At 40.9% G+C, this 15309-nt stretch overlaps 1 protein-coding gene across 2 annotated transcripts in view; it reads right to left on the bottom strand.

Moving 5' to 3' along the window:
* Positions 1–15309, bottom strand: part of HOOK3 (hook microtubule tethering protein 3) — a 104345-nt gene that overhangs the window by 71585 nt on the left and 17451 nt on the right. For both annotated transcript variants that reach the window (XR_014327086.1, XM_082863888.1), the window contains exons 3-4: positions 3640–3712; positions 691–741 (exon numbers count right to left, since the gene is read on the bottom strand). Coding sequence is in view for 1 of the 2 variants with exons in the window: in XM_082863888.1 (XP_082720014.1) it covers positions 691–741; positions 3640–3712 (124 nt within the window). In the remaining variant the exon portion in view is untranslated. The remainder of the gene's footprint in view (positions 1–690; positions 742–3639; positions 3713–15309) is intronic.

Here is a 15309-nt window from a genome sequence, read left to right as displayed (position 1 = left end):
GTCTTGCTGATGATATCAAATGAAGGAAGGACTGCAGGATGATCTGTAGGCTCTGGACTTGAATAGTAGGGCGGACGGCAGAGTCACATACTGAGGTGAAGACAGATAACATAAGTACAGATGTAGGTTTAAATGCATGTAAGCTTGTCGGGAAAAAACAGTAAGGAAATTACACAGGTGTTTCTAGGCTATGTTGTGTCCACTTGGTATCTGTGATCATGAAATTTAAAGTAAAACTAGTTCCACTGCCTGATTTTTTTCCCCAGCGATATCCTGACCGTTCTGATGCAGACTCAAAGGATAAACGGAGTTAATCTAGGGGTAGGGGTTTGCCAAGGAATAAAATGGAAGTAGGCACAGGACTTGTTAGTAACTATGCATGGACTCTAAACCACCTTCACGAGTAAGGGAAGAAAGGAGAGAGTTAATGGACAGCAGAAGGGAAAGTTTAACATAAATGAGTAACCACTCACAAACTATCCATATTATAGTGAAAAAGATTATCTAGTAAACATCTAATAGCTGGTGAACCAGCTTTTTGAACCAACATCTTAGAGACCATACAATGGAAGATAAAGCTGATTATTAATATGAAGGTAATATTTCCTTTACTTGAAACTACTGTAAAATATTGTAAGATTAAATTATCCTACAGTAATACTTCCAAGCAGAATGATAAAAACTCCTTACCTCATGATTGTAATCCAGGATTCCTTTCAAAATTTTCTTTAAATTGCTTATCTGTTTAAAGAGAGAGAAAACAACTGGGTAAAAGGCAATCACAGATGAAAATATAGTTTAACCTAAAAAATTTCTGAACCAACTAATCATTCTTGTTAATCATAAAGTAAACATAAAAAATAAAATTCAACAGTACATTTGAATTACTATCATAAAAAAGACTACCAGTGGCTTAATTTATTTGATCTAAGAGATTTATAAAGCCAATTAAGTATCCAATTATGTTAAATTTTCAATGTTCTAACCACACTGACAAAAATTCGAAGGTAACTGAATAAGACCTAACAGTAAGATTAAATTATGTAGATCTTCTGCATGGAAAAAAAAATGTATCATCCTTAGTGAAGACTTGAGCTCAGTGCTGTTTTACCCAGAAAAGTAGAGTTGCATGTTACATAGAGGGTACGTTCTAAATTTAGAGCATTAAACAAAAATTACAGTCAAAATTACCCTTGGATATCTCCTAACACAACCTACAAATCAGGTAGCCACCTATGAAGGAATGTCTCCAAATTCCTCCATGGTCAGAAAAGTGTTTTCCTTCAGCTGAGACCAAGTAAATATTTAGGAGCCATAAGGTTAAAAAAATACTACTACATCTTTAAATGTTAGTATAACGCTCAGCATTGCCAAGATACTTGTGCTATAAAAAGCATCCCAGTAACAAGACAGGATGAGGGGCCAACACTCACTCAACTCCAGAGCGCAGGCTCCTGGTCATGTTACCTGGGTGAAATCACGGGCAGAATTACCTGCACTATTTACTGTAAACTTATTTTCTTCCCTTTTTTTTTTGACCCAACTCATCTGGCTGAATTTGCGTTAAGTCATATGCACACACGATATGATGCTGTTGATCATCTACCTGGCTGTCCCCAGGTAGATGCTCATAGTTGAGGATGTCCTAGGACAGAAGACTGTAGGAGTGATAGCTATCAAATAAAAGATTCCACAGCAGGGGGATCCAGTGGTTAATCAAAGACGTACTTATTTTTAAGGGAGAAAATAAACTGAAAACTTCATATTAAAAAAAAAAAGAATCTCATAAATAAAACTAACATGTTTTGTATGCCTAAAAATTTGGAGACACGGAAAATATATAATATACTTTCTCTGGTTCTAGGGTGTTCAATTTTTCGTATTATAACATTTTAAATTAGAAAGTCTTAAAAATCAATGTTTTCACTTAAAATGGTAGTTTATTCTCCACTGAAAAAAGCTACAAACCTTATAATTAATCAATGGTATCTTAAAATCAATCTTAAAATTGAAGAAATATAATTGAAGAAACATAATATAGGATAAAATATAGAGAATAGGAATGCAAATCGGAATGGTTACTTTCAGTTCAGAATATTAAGAGTACAATAAACATTTCGCTTTCTCTCTGTTACTGCCTTTGCCACCCTGGTGACACTGAAGACCGTGTGGATTTACGCGCACACTGTGTGCACGGGCGTGGGACACGCAACTCCCTCTTGTGAAGCAGCAGCAAACATAAGCTGATTTAGCAGCAAGACTTTAAACAGGTTATAACGTTAAAAAGCCATCACACTTTAATTGCCTATTCTTGAAAGGTTATTTAGAAATTAAATAGCATCCATTCACTCTAGCTTAGTGAAAAGGAGGAATTAGATTTTGGCAGACCCAATATCTAGTCAGTGAATAAATATTTTCCTCAAACATGTGTTTTATGGGGAAATATAAAGACAAACCACGCTTAGCTCATCTTAAGTCCAGGGGTTTCACACGCTCACTCACTTGCACTTTGGAGTCCCTACCAATGTGTATTAAAAATAAATGGCTCCAGAGTTTTCCAAGCTGCCAGTCATGACCACAGATCAAGGTGGTGTAAGGAAACTACAGAGATGGAGAACAAGTCAGCGGTGGCTAGGGGTTTGGGTGAGGGTGGTGTGGTTGATGGGATAGAGGCTCCACCGGACACCTGGCAGGGATGGGGCAGCCTGCATCGCCGTTATGTGAGTCTACGCGCTGACAGGGCCACACAGAGCGGCGCACACACACAGAAGAGTGTGTGCAGAACGACTGAACTGTGAACACGCTGTGGATCGTATCCACGTCGGTTCCCCAGGTTTGCTACTGCATTACAGTCACACAAGATGTTAGCCCTGGAGAAACTAGGTGAAAGGTATGTGGAACTTCTCTGTACATTTCTTTTCCCAACCCCTGTGAATCTATAATCGTTTCAAAATATAAAGTTAAAAAAATAATTTACAGATGGGTTGCAATCTATATTGCAAAAACTAAACTAAAAACATTACTGCATTAAGTAAGGTTAGAAACGTATTCAACTATTCAGGAACATGCAGTTAGGCGGGTGGGAGGCTGCAGTGTAAACTGTGTTTCTCACTGTGGGTTTCCATCAAAGATGCTTGAGGAATACCGAAAAATAAGGCTACTAGGAAGGAAATAAAAATAATCCATTCTCTGAGTGTTCTGGACACAGTTAATAATGATCAGTATTTTCTCATTATTAATAACACCACTAGCAACTAACATTACTGTCCTAAGTACATTATATGTATTAATTCATTTATCTCTGTGAGGTAGATCCTATCACAATCCCCATTTTACAAACGGGAAAACTCAGGCACTGAAAGGTTAAAGACTTTCCCAGCGGCTGTGAGCGGCTGGGCTGGGATGTGGACACAGGCAGTCTGGCTCTGAAGCCCGAGCCCTCAGTCACTATGCTTTACCAACTCAGACTATATCTTGGTGAGCAATTCCAGGTTACCCCAATCTTCAATTCTAGATTATTTCACCAAAGGCTATCTAAGTTTCTAAAGCTCACAAGACACATCAGGGCAAAAGTCAACAAGTATTATATACACCCAAGTAAAAGGTTAATTAACAAATAGGAAAATAAAAAGAAAATACCTTTAGCCTCCAATTATCTCCTACTTCAGTTTTAATTCTGTTTAGCCAATTTTCATCAAAATATGCAGGATCTCTGCAAATAAGAAAAAGCTAGCATGTTAATATCATGTAGCTTTCAAGCTAAAACAAAACCAAACACACACACACAATTGAAACCCATCCTGTATTATCACTTAACTGCAACAAAAAAAGGTATTTGACACACATGAGCCACAAAATAATACATGTACATGAGATCGAATGCAATTACAGTAGAAATCTCTAAAATCAACTGTTATCACTCATTAAAAAACATAATTTTATCAAAAGCAAGCTAAAAGGTGAAAAGTGATAACATACAATTAATACATGTTTTTCAAATTATACACTAATCTGGAATTAACATAATTAGTAGATACCATGCTAATATCTAAAAACAGTCAAAATCAATGACAATTGTTTTATAAAGGCAAAAGACGTATATTAGGAAGAAGGTTAAAATAAGCTTTTCAGTTAATATTTCAATGACTTCCATCACCTACTACTTCAAAGGTCACCAATAATGTTATTAAAATTTCAGTTTCTTTAAATAATATAAACAGAGAACCTGTTTATGTAATACTAGACATTAGACAAAGTTGGATACCATTTCTGTTTGCAGAAGCCCTAAATCTAAGATAACCCTGGTGTGGACAAACAAACTGAAACAAGGACAGACGCTGAATATACTTATGCTTATTTTTCTTAGGAAAACCTCCAAAACTTCTATAAACACGAGAAAGAAAAAAAATAAAGGTTTTATCCTGGTATGATAGTCGCTTTAAAGTTCCTGAAATCGATGCTCTAAAAAATTAAATTATTTGTTCAAGACCACAGACTGAACACCTCTGTCCTGCTCCAGCAAGTGCCAAATCCGAAGATCTTTTCATTACACAACAACCTCCGTTCACTCAGAACACATAATGGCAACAAGGGAAATATGTTAGGGGAAAAAAAATCTACATTTCAACTTACACTGTCACTCAGACTGATAAATACAACCGCTACTAAATTTTGGTCAAATTATCTTTAAATAAAGTAACCTGCTATGTAGAATTTAAAAAATTTATTATTAAGAAAAATATACATATTTAGGCATAAGAATTTTTTGGTAGAATTTTTTAAATTAATTGCTTGATTGATTAATTAATTAATTAATGGCTGTGTTGGGTCCTCGTTGCTGCGCGCAGGCTTTCTCTAGTTGCAGCGAGAGGGGCTACTCTTCGTTGCAGTGCACAGGCTTCTCGCTGCAGTGTCTTCTCTTGTTGCAGAGCACGGGATCTAGGTGTGTGGGCTTCAGTAGTTGTGGCTTGCGGGCTTTAGAGCACAGGCTCAGTGATTATGGTGCACGGGCTTAGTTGCTCTGTGGCATGTGGGATCCTCCCGGGCCAGGGATTGAACCCGTGTCCCCTGCATTGGCTGGTGGATTCTTAACCACTGCGCCAACAGGGAAGTCCCAAGGCATAAGTATTTACGAAAAAAGTTACAGCTAAGTTTTCTCTGTAGAAATCTATTAGGATTATTTTTGAAGCCTGTATCCAAGTTAACATGTTAACTTTATTGTCTATTTCTCTACTCTTAAATTTTTAAAAATTGAGATATAATTCACATACCATACAACTCACCCATTTGAAATACACAATGCAATGGATTTTAGTACATTCACATCACCACAATCTAATTTTAGAACCTTTCCACCTTCCCCAAAGAAATCCTGTATCCACTGGCTGTCACTCCCATCTCCCTCTCTCCAGCCCCTAGAAATTACTAATCTACTTTGTTTTCATGGGCTTGCCTATTTTGTACATTTCATATAAATGAAATTATACACTGTGTGGGGTCTTTTGTGTCTGGCTTCTTTCACTCAGCATGCTTTTAAGGTTCATCCATGTTGTAGGACGTGTCACCACTTCATTCCTTTTTATGGCTCAAAAACATTCCATTTATGGATACACTACATTTTGTTTATCTATTCATCAGCTGATATACATGCTTCATGTGGGTATGTTCCTAGGAGTGGAATTGCTCGGTCCCATAATAACTCTGTTTAACATCTGAAGTGTGACCAAACTGTTTTCCAAAGCAGCTGTACCATTTTACATTCCTGCTAGCAACACGTCAGTTCCAATTTTTCCACAGCCTGTCAACATTTGTTATTATCTCTCTAAAAAGTTATGCTCATCCTAGTGGGTGTGAAGTATTATATTATCTCACTGTGTTTTTTAAAAAAAATTTTTATAATTCATTTATTTTTTTTTAATTTTTGGCTGTGTTGGGTCTTCGTTGCTGCGTGCGGGCTTTCTCTAGTTGCGGCGAGTGGGCCTCTCATTGCAGTGGCTGCTCTTGTTGCAGAGCACAGGCTCTAGGCGTGCGGGCTTCAGTAGTTGTGGCGCACGGGCTCAGCAGTTGTGGTGCACGGGCTTAGTTGCTCTGTGGCATGTGGGATCTTCCCAGACCAGGGCTCGAACCCGTGTCCCCTGTGTTGGCAGGCAGATTCTTAACCACTGTGCCACCAGGGAAGTCCCTCTCACTGTGGTTTTGATTTGCACTTCCTTAATGACTAACAACGTTGAGCATCTTTTCATGTTTATTGGCCACCTGTATATCCTCTATGGACAAGTCTATTCAGAGTCTTTCCTGTTAAACAACTGAATTGTCTTTTTATTATTGAGTTGTGAGAGGTGTTTTTTTTTTCGTTTGTTTTTTTTGTTTGTTTTTAGTATTCAGGGTAAAAGCCCCTTATCAGATATAAGATGTGTAAATAATTTCGCACATTCTGTGAGTTATCTTTTCGCTTTCTCGATGGCATAATTTGCAGCACAATGGTTTTTAATTTTTGATAACGTTCAATTTATCTATCTTTTGCTGTCGGTATTATATCTAAGAAGGTTTTGCCTAATCCAAGGTCAGGAAGATTTACTTCTATGTTTTCTTCTAAGATTCTCACAGCTTTAGTTTTAAATTGAAGTTATGATCCATGTGCATAGTGTACGTAAAGGGTCTAACTTCCTCCTTCTGCATGTAGATATTCATACTCATCTATTTTTGTTTTAAGCTTCATCTAGCTTCTTTAGTCAAGGTTCTTTTGTTGTTAAGTCAGAGAAACTAATTTGAGCAAAATTGTGCAAAAAAAGGGAACTTACTGGAAGACCACTGATGTATGTTATGGTACATAAAGATAGCTGGGCCTCCTTGAGTAGTGAAGTAAGGATCTGGAAAGCTGTTAAGAATCCAGACAGTACTCCCCTTCTGACTTTCACCTTTGCTTCTGCCCATCTATTTGTTTTCTCTCTGAAGACCAACTTTTTCTGTTTCTCCACACAACGCTGAAGAGAGCCACACACACACTCCAAGTCTTCACCATGCCAGTTCAAGAAGATAGTTTTGAAGACCAGCCATCATTCAATCCCAATTCTAAATTCCCAGGAAACTCCAAATAATACAGCTAGAGTCTGTTTTTCATCCCTAGTCCGATTGTATGTGACCAAAAGGATGGAGAGCCACAAGTAGGACACCCACAACTTCAGGTTTCAGAGAAAGGGACTCCTGTAAACTGGGCAAAGAACTCCCCAAAAGTGTCCTCTTTGCTTAAAACCTCTTGTGAAAATAGATAATGCAAAGAAAAACAACTTAAGTGAATTCTACTGAGATATTAAAGAATTGTTATAAAAATAGCTCAGAAAGTAAAAAATATTCCATATTTTTAATAATCAAAAAAACTGTAATCTAAAAATCATAATCATTGCCAATCAAGTAATAGTCTTTCCAATCAAAAATGACAATCATAAGTAGGGCAATCTGTGAGTCTGGTGCTAAATGGGTGATGATTACCCAAAGCCAAAGGCACTGAACTTACTAGCTAAGTGGAAATTCAGGGCCACACAGCTAAAAGATACTTATATTTCAACAGGAAACCCCTTAACTTATAAAAAAGAACGCTTTAAAATGTCTAAGAGGGCTTCCCTGGTGGCGCAGTGGTTAAGAATCTGCCTGCCAATGCAGGGGACATGGGTTCAAGCCCTGGTCCGGGAAGATTCCACATGCCGCGGAGCAAATAAGCAACCCTGTGCGTCACAACTACTGAGCCTGTGCTCTACAACCCGCGAGCTACAACTACTGAGCCCACATGCCACAACTACTGAAGCCTGCACGCCTACAGCCTGTGCTCCGCAGTAAGAGAAGCCACCGCAATGAGAAGCCCGTGCACCGCAATGAAGAGTAGCCCCCCGCTCGCCGCAACTAGAGAAAGCCTGCGTGCAGCAACGAAGACCCAATGCAGCCAAAAATAAAATAATAAATTTATTTTAAAAAAAAATTAAAATGTCTAAAATTATATACTCTGAGAACTCCAAGATTATGGGATACTTCATTTACAACTTAGAGCAACACTTCTTATGAATCAAAGAACTCAGAAAAATCTGAATAAAGTATTTCAAACCAATCACTATGATACAGTTTGCTTCTTGCCTAAAAGATGACCACATCAAAGCCTCAGAATGTGCCTGAGCTGGACGGGAAGACGACAAAAGACAGCCATTACCACCATGTACTCAGCACCAGTAACCTGCCAACCATGGAGCCAGGCACTCTGCGTTCACAGTGACACTGCCAGGAAGGTATCACTGTCCCCATGGTATGCTGAGCAATATCAGACTCAGAAGTAATTTTCCCAAGTTCAATCACACCGTTAAGTGGCAGAGTTGATGGTACTGTTGCTTTTGTTACAAGAGATCAGCAGAGTTCAACACGAAACTGGTCCTAGCAAACACCACCAAGGTCCTGTGGCTAATTCTCTCCTTCCTGCTCAGCCGTCTAGTCACAGAGAACAAAGACCCACATCGTTCAAGATGTTCTATGGTCAACAGGGGCAGGTGTCTGTCTCATTCACCACTGTCTGCCCAGCACTTCACGTCTGACGCACAGCAGTTCTTATTGATACCTGTGCACTGAAATACATTTGGAAGGTGATAGCACTTTTATTTAATAAGCTTCCAATCTGCTACTTGGGCGGAACACAGCAAGAATAGTAGTCCACAAATCTAAATTATGACAGAAATTAACCTATCTATGAAACAGAACAGACCCACAGACATAGAGAACAGACTGGTGGTTGCCAAGGGGGAGGGGGTTGGGGGAGGGATGGAGTGGGAGGTTGGGATTAGCAGATGTAAGCTTTTAGACATAGAATGGATCGACAACAAGGTGCTACTGTATAGCACAGTAAACTATATTTAATATCACCTAATGAACCATAATGGAAAAGAATATTTAAAAAAAAAATATATATATATGTATAACTGGATCACTTTGCTGTACAGCAGTAATTAACACAACACTGTAAATCAACTATACTTCAATTAAAAAAAAAAAAAGAATAGTAGTCCACAGCATTCTTCCATTCAATACTTTTCCTAGTCATGAACTTGACTCAAATATGCAGGCATCTAGCCATAACTCTGTTTCGCTAAGTAGTTTACAATTTCAGCAATGTTTTCTAAGTACCCCTTAATAAACGTTCTCAGGCTAGGATCAAACAGCATAAAGGTGATTTTCTCCAACATATTAACAGATTATAGTTCTGCACAGATAGGTAAATGACAAGGGATAATCTTACTGGGAATGTTCTTCATGAGCCAGAAACCATCTTTAGCGTCTTACTATGTCCTGACTCCTGTTAAGGAAATGACACAAACCAGCCACAAAACATATGAAGCCATTTCCTTGACTTTCCCAGTAACACATCTATTCGGCTGTAACTTATGCACCAGTCATAGCTTAAGCTAAAGGAAAAGCCCATTAATTTTAATCCGTAACACAATTCCAGGAATACACTGTCATCCTGCAGTCAACTGCTTCCACAGAAACCAAAAAATTAAATTTTATTTCTACTGCTTAAATTATTTAAGTACCATAATATTCTTACTGAAGTCCCCCAAATTAAGATGGGGTCCGAAACAAACACTGTATTTTGACTCAATTTCTTAATATGACATTTTTATTAGCAAATGTTACTATTTTTTAAAATAGATACGTTAATTCTTAGGTCTATTTTCCTTTTTCTTTTGGCCGCGCTGTGCAGCATGCAGGATCTTAGTTCCCTGACCAGGGATCAAACCCGTGCCCCCTGCAATGGAAGCTCGGAGTCTTAACCACCGGACTGCCAGGGAAGTCCCTCTTAGGTCTATTTTCTAATCATCTTTTCATTACCTAAAACAATCATTTTGGTCCCCTGCCACTAAATGGATATTGAAGAGTTGGCTATGACATTTATATTTCGCATCCTTGATGACAACAAAAATAAAGCAAATTATGCTTTAGCCCCTGCAGTGTTAGAAGGAGCAACAAAGGTGCAGAGGCAGAGGCTCTAAACCAAGGGCAGGCAGTCAGGTCCCATAAATAAAAAGGGGTATTCCACCACTGTCCGCAGCTTGGCCTTCATTTTACCTCTTTTGGTCTCATCTACTTTCTTTTTCCCTCTTTCTTGAACTCTGAAAATAAAACTTAATGGCACTTAGAGGCACAACTACTTCTGATCTTGCTCTTTCAATCAATATGCAGTTGTGGCAGAATAAAAAATATATTTGCCCTCTGTCCCTGCATCCTGGCGCTGAGCTCCTAAAACCCTGAAAATTTCCTGAGTGATGGGGTGTCTTTTATAACTCATCATGAGCTCTTTCCAGCCACACCGGAGCTTATGCTAACAGGGTGATTCACTGTGGGACCCGCAGACAGCTTCAGGACAAGGGCTGGTCACAGAGGAATTTTCAGCCCCACCCCCTGACCTCCAGGAAGGGACTGGCAGCGGAGTTCAAACACATGGCTAACGACTTCACTCATGTCTCTTTAGTGAAACCCCCAATAAAACGCTAAACAACAGGGTTCAGAACTTTGGGGTGGGTGAGCACGTCACTGTGCTGGGAAGGCAGTGGGCTTGCGGGGTCCCAGAGCTCTGCGCTGCCTCTACCCCACACGTCCCTGTGCATCTCCTTCATTTGGCTGTTCCTGAGTTGGATCCTGTACAATAAAAATGTAATCGTAAGTATAGAGCTTCCCTGAGTTTTGTGTCATTCTCGCCAATATCAAACCTGAGGGGGTTCATGGGAACTCCTGCATTTGCAGTTGGCTGGGCAGAAGTGTGGGTGCCCCAAGGACCCCATCCATATCTACCTGGCGTCTGCAGCGGCGACAGTCTTGTGGGACTGGGGCCTTAACTGCCGAGTCTGCCCCGAGTGTCAGAATCAAAGGACTGTGACCTTAACTTGTGGGGTCTGAGCTACCTCAGGAAGCTGGTGTCAGAACATCGAGTTGGTATCAGGGAAACTGTTGATGGAAAATGACAGAGTGGTGAACTCTTCTTGGAGATAAAGGATAAAAGAAGATAAAAGTTGCTTTCTTTTCATTTCCAAGTTCATAATTCCATATTCATTCATTTAGCTAGCATTTACAGAACACCTACTCTAGAGCAGGACAAGGGGCTCTGGGAGGTAAGGGCGGCAGCGATATTGAACAGGTGGTCAGGGTAGGCTAGGTGGAGAGGCAGACAGCTCTCAGTGGGGACTGGCAGCTGGTGAGGAAGGGCAGCATGTGGACATCTGACTGATAAACATCCGAGGCAGAGGGACGGGCCACGCACGATGCCCCCAGCAGAAGGCGTGTGAGGATGAGCAGGGCGCTGCTGTGGGAAAGAACGCCAGCAAATGAGGTCAGAGTTCAAGAGGGAAGAGATATGGGAACATACGTACGTGTATAGCTGATTCACTTTGTTACAAAGCAGAAACTGACACACCATTGTAAAGCAATTATACTCCAATAAAGATGTTAAAAAAAAAATGGAATGCGGTCTGAGTGGTACCAAGGGCTCAGGTCACTTGGGCTCTGCTACATCACTGTGAGTCCTTTGGCTTTTCCCCTGAGTGAAATGGGGCACCAGTGCAGGGCTCTAAGCAGAAAACCTCACTGTGGCTGCTGGGTTCACATGAGACTCTGGGGCAGGCAACTACAGAAACACCGACACTAGTCAGGAAGTTACCAACATGATATGGGCAAGAGATGACGGCAGCCAGACCAATATGGTAGCAGTAAAGGTAATAATTTTTATCATAAAACTTTTTTACTCCTAAAAATTCCACTATACATCTGTAATAAGTAAGGCACATTCCTGTGCCTTACTAACCATGGTTCTGATACTACACCTAACATAACAAAGAAACACTCCCAGAATACCACCTAATACTCAATCTATATTCAAATTTCCTCCATTACATCCTTGAAATGTCTTTGTTCACACAAGATCCAAGCTTCATGCATTGCATTTGTTTTTGTTTTTGAAACTGTGGTAAGAACACTTAACATGAGCTCTGCCCTCTCGAGAGACATTCAAGACCAGAGTACAGTGCTATTAACCACAAGCACAGCGCTGCACAGCAGGCCTTAAGGGCTTATGCATCTCATGCAACTGAAACTTTATACCTGTTGAACAGCAACTCCCATTTCCCCCAAATCCAGCCCCTGGCAGCCACCACTTCACTCTGCTTCCATGAGTCTGACCACTTCAGACACCTCCCAGAAGTGGAGTGGTGCAGTCTGCCCCCTGGGACTGGCTTTCTCACGTAGCATGACGTCCTCCGGGGCATCCACGCTCTGCACGCGGCAGGTCTTCCAGAAGAACCACGTGATGCGTTTGGTCAGTATCTTTCTCTCTGGACTCTGTGATCTAGAAGAATCCACCCCGTTCCTTTCTTCTCTTGACATTCACTTGCTGAAGAGACCAGGTCAGCTGTCCTGTGAAATATCCCACTTTCTAGATTTTCCTGATCCCTTCCTTGTGGCTCAGTTTAACCTATTCCTCTGTCCTCTGTATTTCTCTGTAATCTGGAAGTTAGATCTAAAGGCTGGATTTAGCTATATTTTAAAAGTGTAGCCTTCAGTGTTTCCTGATGGGTTGGATGCAGGATGTGGAGAAAAAGAGAGAGAGGTTTCAAGGTCCGAGCAGCTCAAGGCCAGAAATGCCAACAACTGAAATGAGAAGACTTTGACTGAGTGGGTCTGAGCAGAAGACAGGGTTTAGTTCTAGATACAATGACTCTGAGATGCCTTTTAGACCCAACTGGAGATGCTAAGTAGACAATCAGACAAGTCTGGACGTCAGAGGAGAGGTTCACGCTGGAGATAAAAATCTGAGCGTCCTTAGGATAGGGATGCTATTTAAGGCTAAGAGACTAGACGAAATCACTGAGGGGGTGAACGCAAACAAAAGAGAAGAGGGGCCAGGACTGAGTCCTTAAGCTCTGTGTCCTTAGGAGGGAGCACAGGAGAGCGAAACCAGCACAGGAAATGCAGATCATCCAATGAGACAGGAGAGAAACCTGGAAGGTCACAGTATCCTGGAGGCCAAATCTTATTAAGTGTCAGAAGGAAGTAATAAGCAGATGAGCATCTGTCCTTTGAGCGCCGCTGCCAGTCCAGACGAGGACTGAGAACGGGCATTAGCATCAGCAACAAGTGCAGTTCTAACATGATGGTGGGGAAACCGTGACGAAAGTGGGTTTAAGGGGGGCAGGGGTGGGGGAGAACTCTGAGACAGATGCTGCACAGGCAGGAGAACGGGAGCAGTGGCTGACAGGAGTGGGATCCTGAGAAGTCTGTTTACAGACAAATAAGCCTGCTTCCCTGCTAGTGGATATGACCCTGCAGAGCAGGCGAAGCCGTGGGTGCAGCAAAGAGGGGAGAACTGGTAAAGCAAAGATCTTGAGTAGGTGAGAGGCAAAGGGACCCAACAGACAACGTGCAGCCGCTGACTTTACGACAGGACTGCCCCCAGCACAGCTCGAAGGCGGTAACGGGCAGCGAGGTGGCCACATTGATGCCGGTGGGGGCAAACGTAGTCGGGGAGTCAACAGAGATTCTCTTGTATGTGTTTCAACTTTCTCAGAAGTAGGCGGTCCTTACCTTGGAAGGTAATCAGAGGAAAGAGTGGGGAAGTGGTGCTGAAGGTCTGCAGAAAGGACAGTAGGAGACGGTCACCCAGAAGAGGGGTAGTGAGAGGGCTGGGGAAGTACCAGATGACCAGGGGTTCACACTGGGAAATGTAAAATGAGACGCACCAGCAAGTCTGTGTCTTTTCCAGCTCGGTTCAGCCGCATAGGTGAGACGCAGAACTGGTGGGATATTAGATTCAACCAAGTTGTGGTTTAGCTAAAAAAGTACAAAGAAATAAAAAAGGGGCAGAGAAGCTAAAAATGTACACAGGGAGTGATTATGACTGACCACGGAATTTCAGCTGAATAAGAGGAAAGAAAGAGGGGAAGGTGAAGGACAGTGTTGAGACCCCACCTGCCCTCGAGAACGGAAGGATGGCTGGAGATGTGCGGCCAGAGAGAGTGAGATGGAAAGACAGGAGGCAGTGGTCAGACGGCGGGAGAGAGCAAACCGAGACCACAGAGGGTCGCAGATTACTGGTGATGATAAGCCATGGGGTATGACCTCGAGATTGAGTGGCTGAAACTGGGTAGAGGATGAGACCAAAGTAGATGAGTCAAGGAGTTGACAGGCAACGGTCTGAAGGACCATAGCCAAGTCCCCAGGAATTTCAGCAAGGGTGGTACTGGAAAGAGCAGCAGGATGCCTGGATCCAAAGCTGCTGAGAAACGAGAGGGATGATGTCATAAGACTCAAAATTGGGGGGTGTTAGGGAAGATGTGAGGGACACGGTCTGGAAGCAGCACTGAGGAGGCACCATGCTGAGCCAAGTGGTACATGAAGAAGAAACAGCCTTACTTAGAAGCCTGCAGAGGCAGTGCTGTTACGGGAGAAGAGGATTCTTTCAGGCCCGAAATTGATCAGTGCAAAGCAGTGATTGTTCTCTGGCAGGTGTACCATAGGTTCACCGAGAATCACAGGTTTTACAGCATAAACAGTCAATTCAAGTTCTTGTTGTCTCACATAGAACATGCTGTGCTCTCCAAAGTGGGTGCTGCTTTGTAAAAATCTTTACAAAGGCTAATGTTAATTTTCTTCAAACCAAGAAGTAGAAAATAGGAAAGAAAATTCTATAAATTTGAGTTTTGATAATATTAAGAGTCACAGCTCCCTAAAAACTTAAGGGCCCCCTCAAGAAAATGTTTTCATTTTGTATTTGTTGATATATAGATGTAAAAGGATAAACTACATCTTAAGTGTTTTCAGTGCCTGATCTATTATCAAAAATTACTTCAATGAACAAGAATCTAATCATCCATGGATGTTGTCTGTCCAGTCATTAGTTCAACATAATCAAAATCCTGAAAATATGGGAAAGGAATCTTTGCAATAAATAGTGCAAAAAAGAAAGAGACCCTTATATCATACACAAAAAGTAGTAACTGAGAATGCGTCATAGACCTAAATATAAGCATTAAAACTATAATACTTCTGGAGGAAAACAGAGGAGAAAATCTTAGAGACCCTGAGTTTGGTAAAGGTTTCTTAATACAATTTAAAAAAAAAAACACATGTGAACTTAAAAAAATATATTAAATAATAAGTATTTAATAATTAAAACTTTAAAAAGATTTGCTCTGCAAAGACACTATTAAGAAAATAAAAAGGGAAGCCACAGGCTGGGAGAAAATATTTTAAAACATACATCTGAGAAAGAACTTGTATTTAGAATAT

The sequence above is a fragment of the Leucopleurus acutus genome, assembly GCF_964270905.1.
Source record: "Leucopleurus acutus genome assembly, chromosome: 21".
In the NCBI taxonomy this organism is placed as follows: domain Eukaryota; kingdom Metazoa; phylum Chordata; class Mammalia; order Artiodactyla; family Delphinidae; genus Leucopleurus; species Leucopleurus acutus.
Note: the sequence above shows the minus strand (reverse complement) of the source record. Positions and strands in the feature narration are given on the sequence as shown.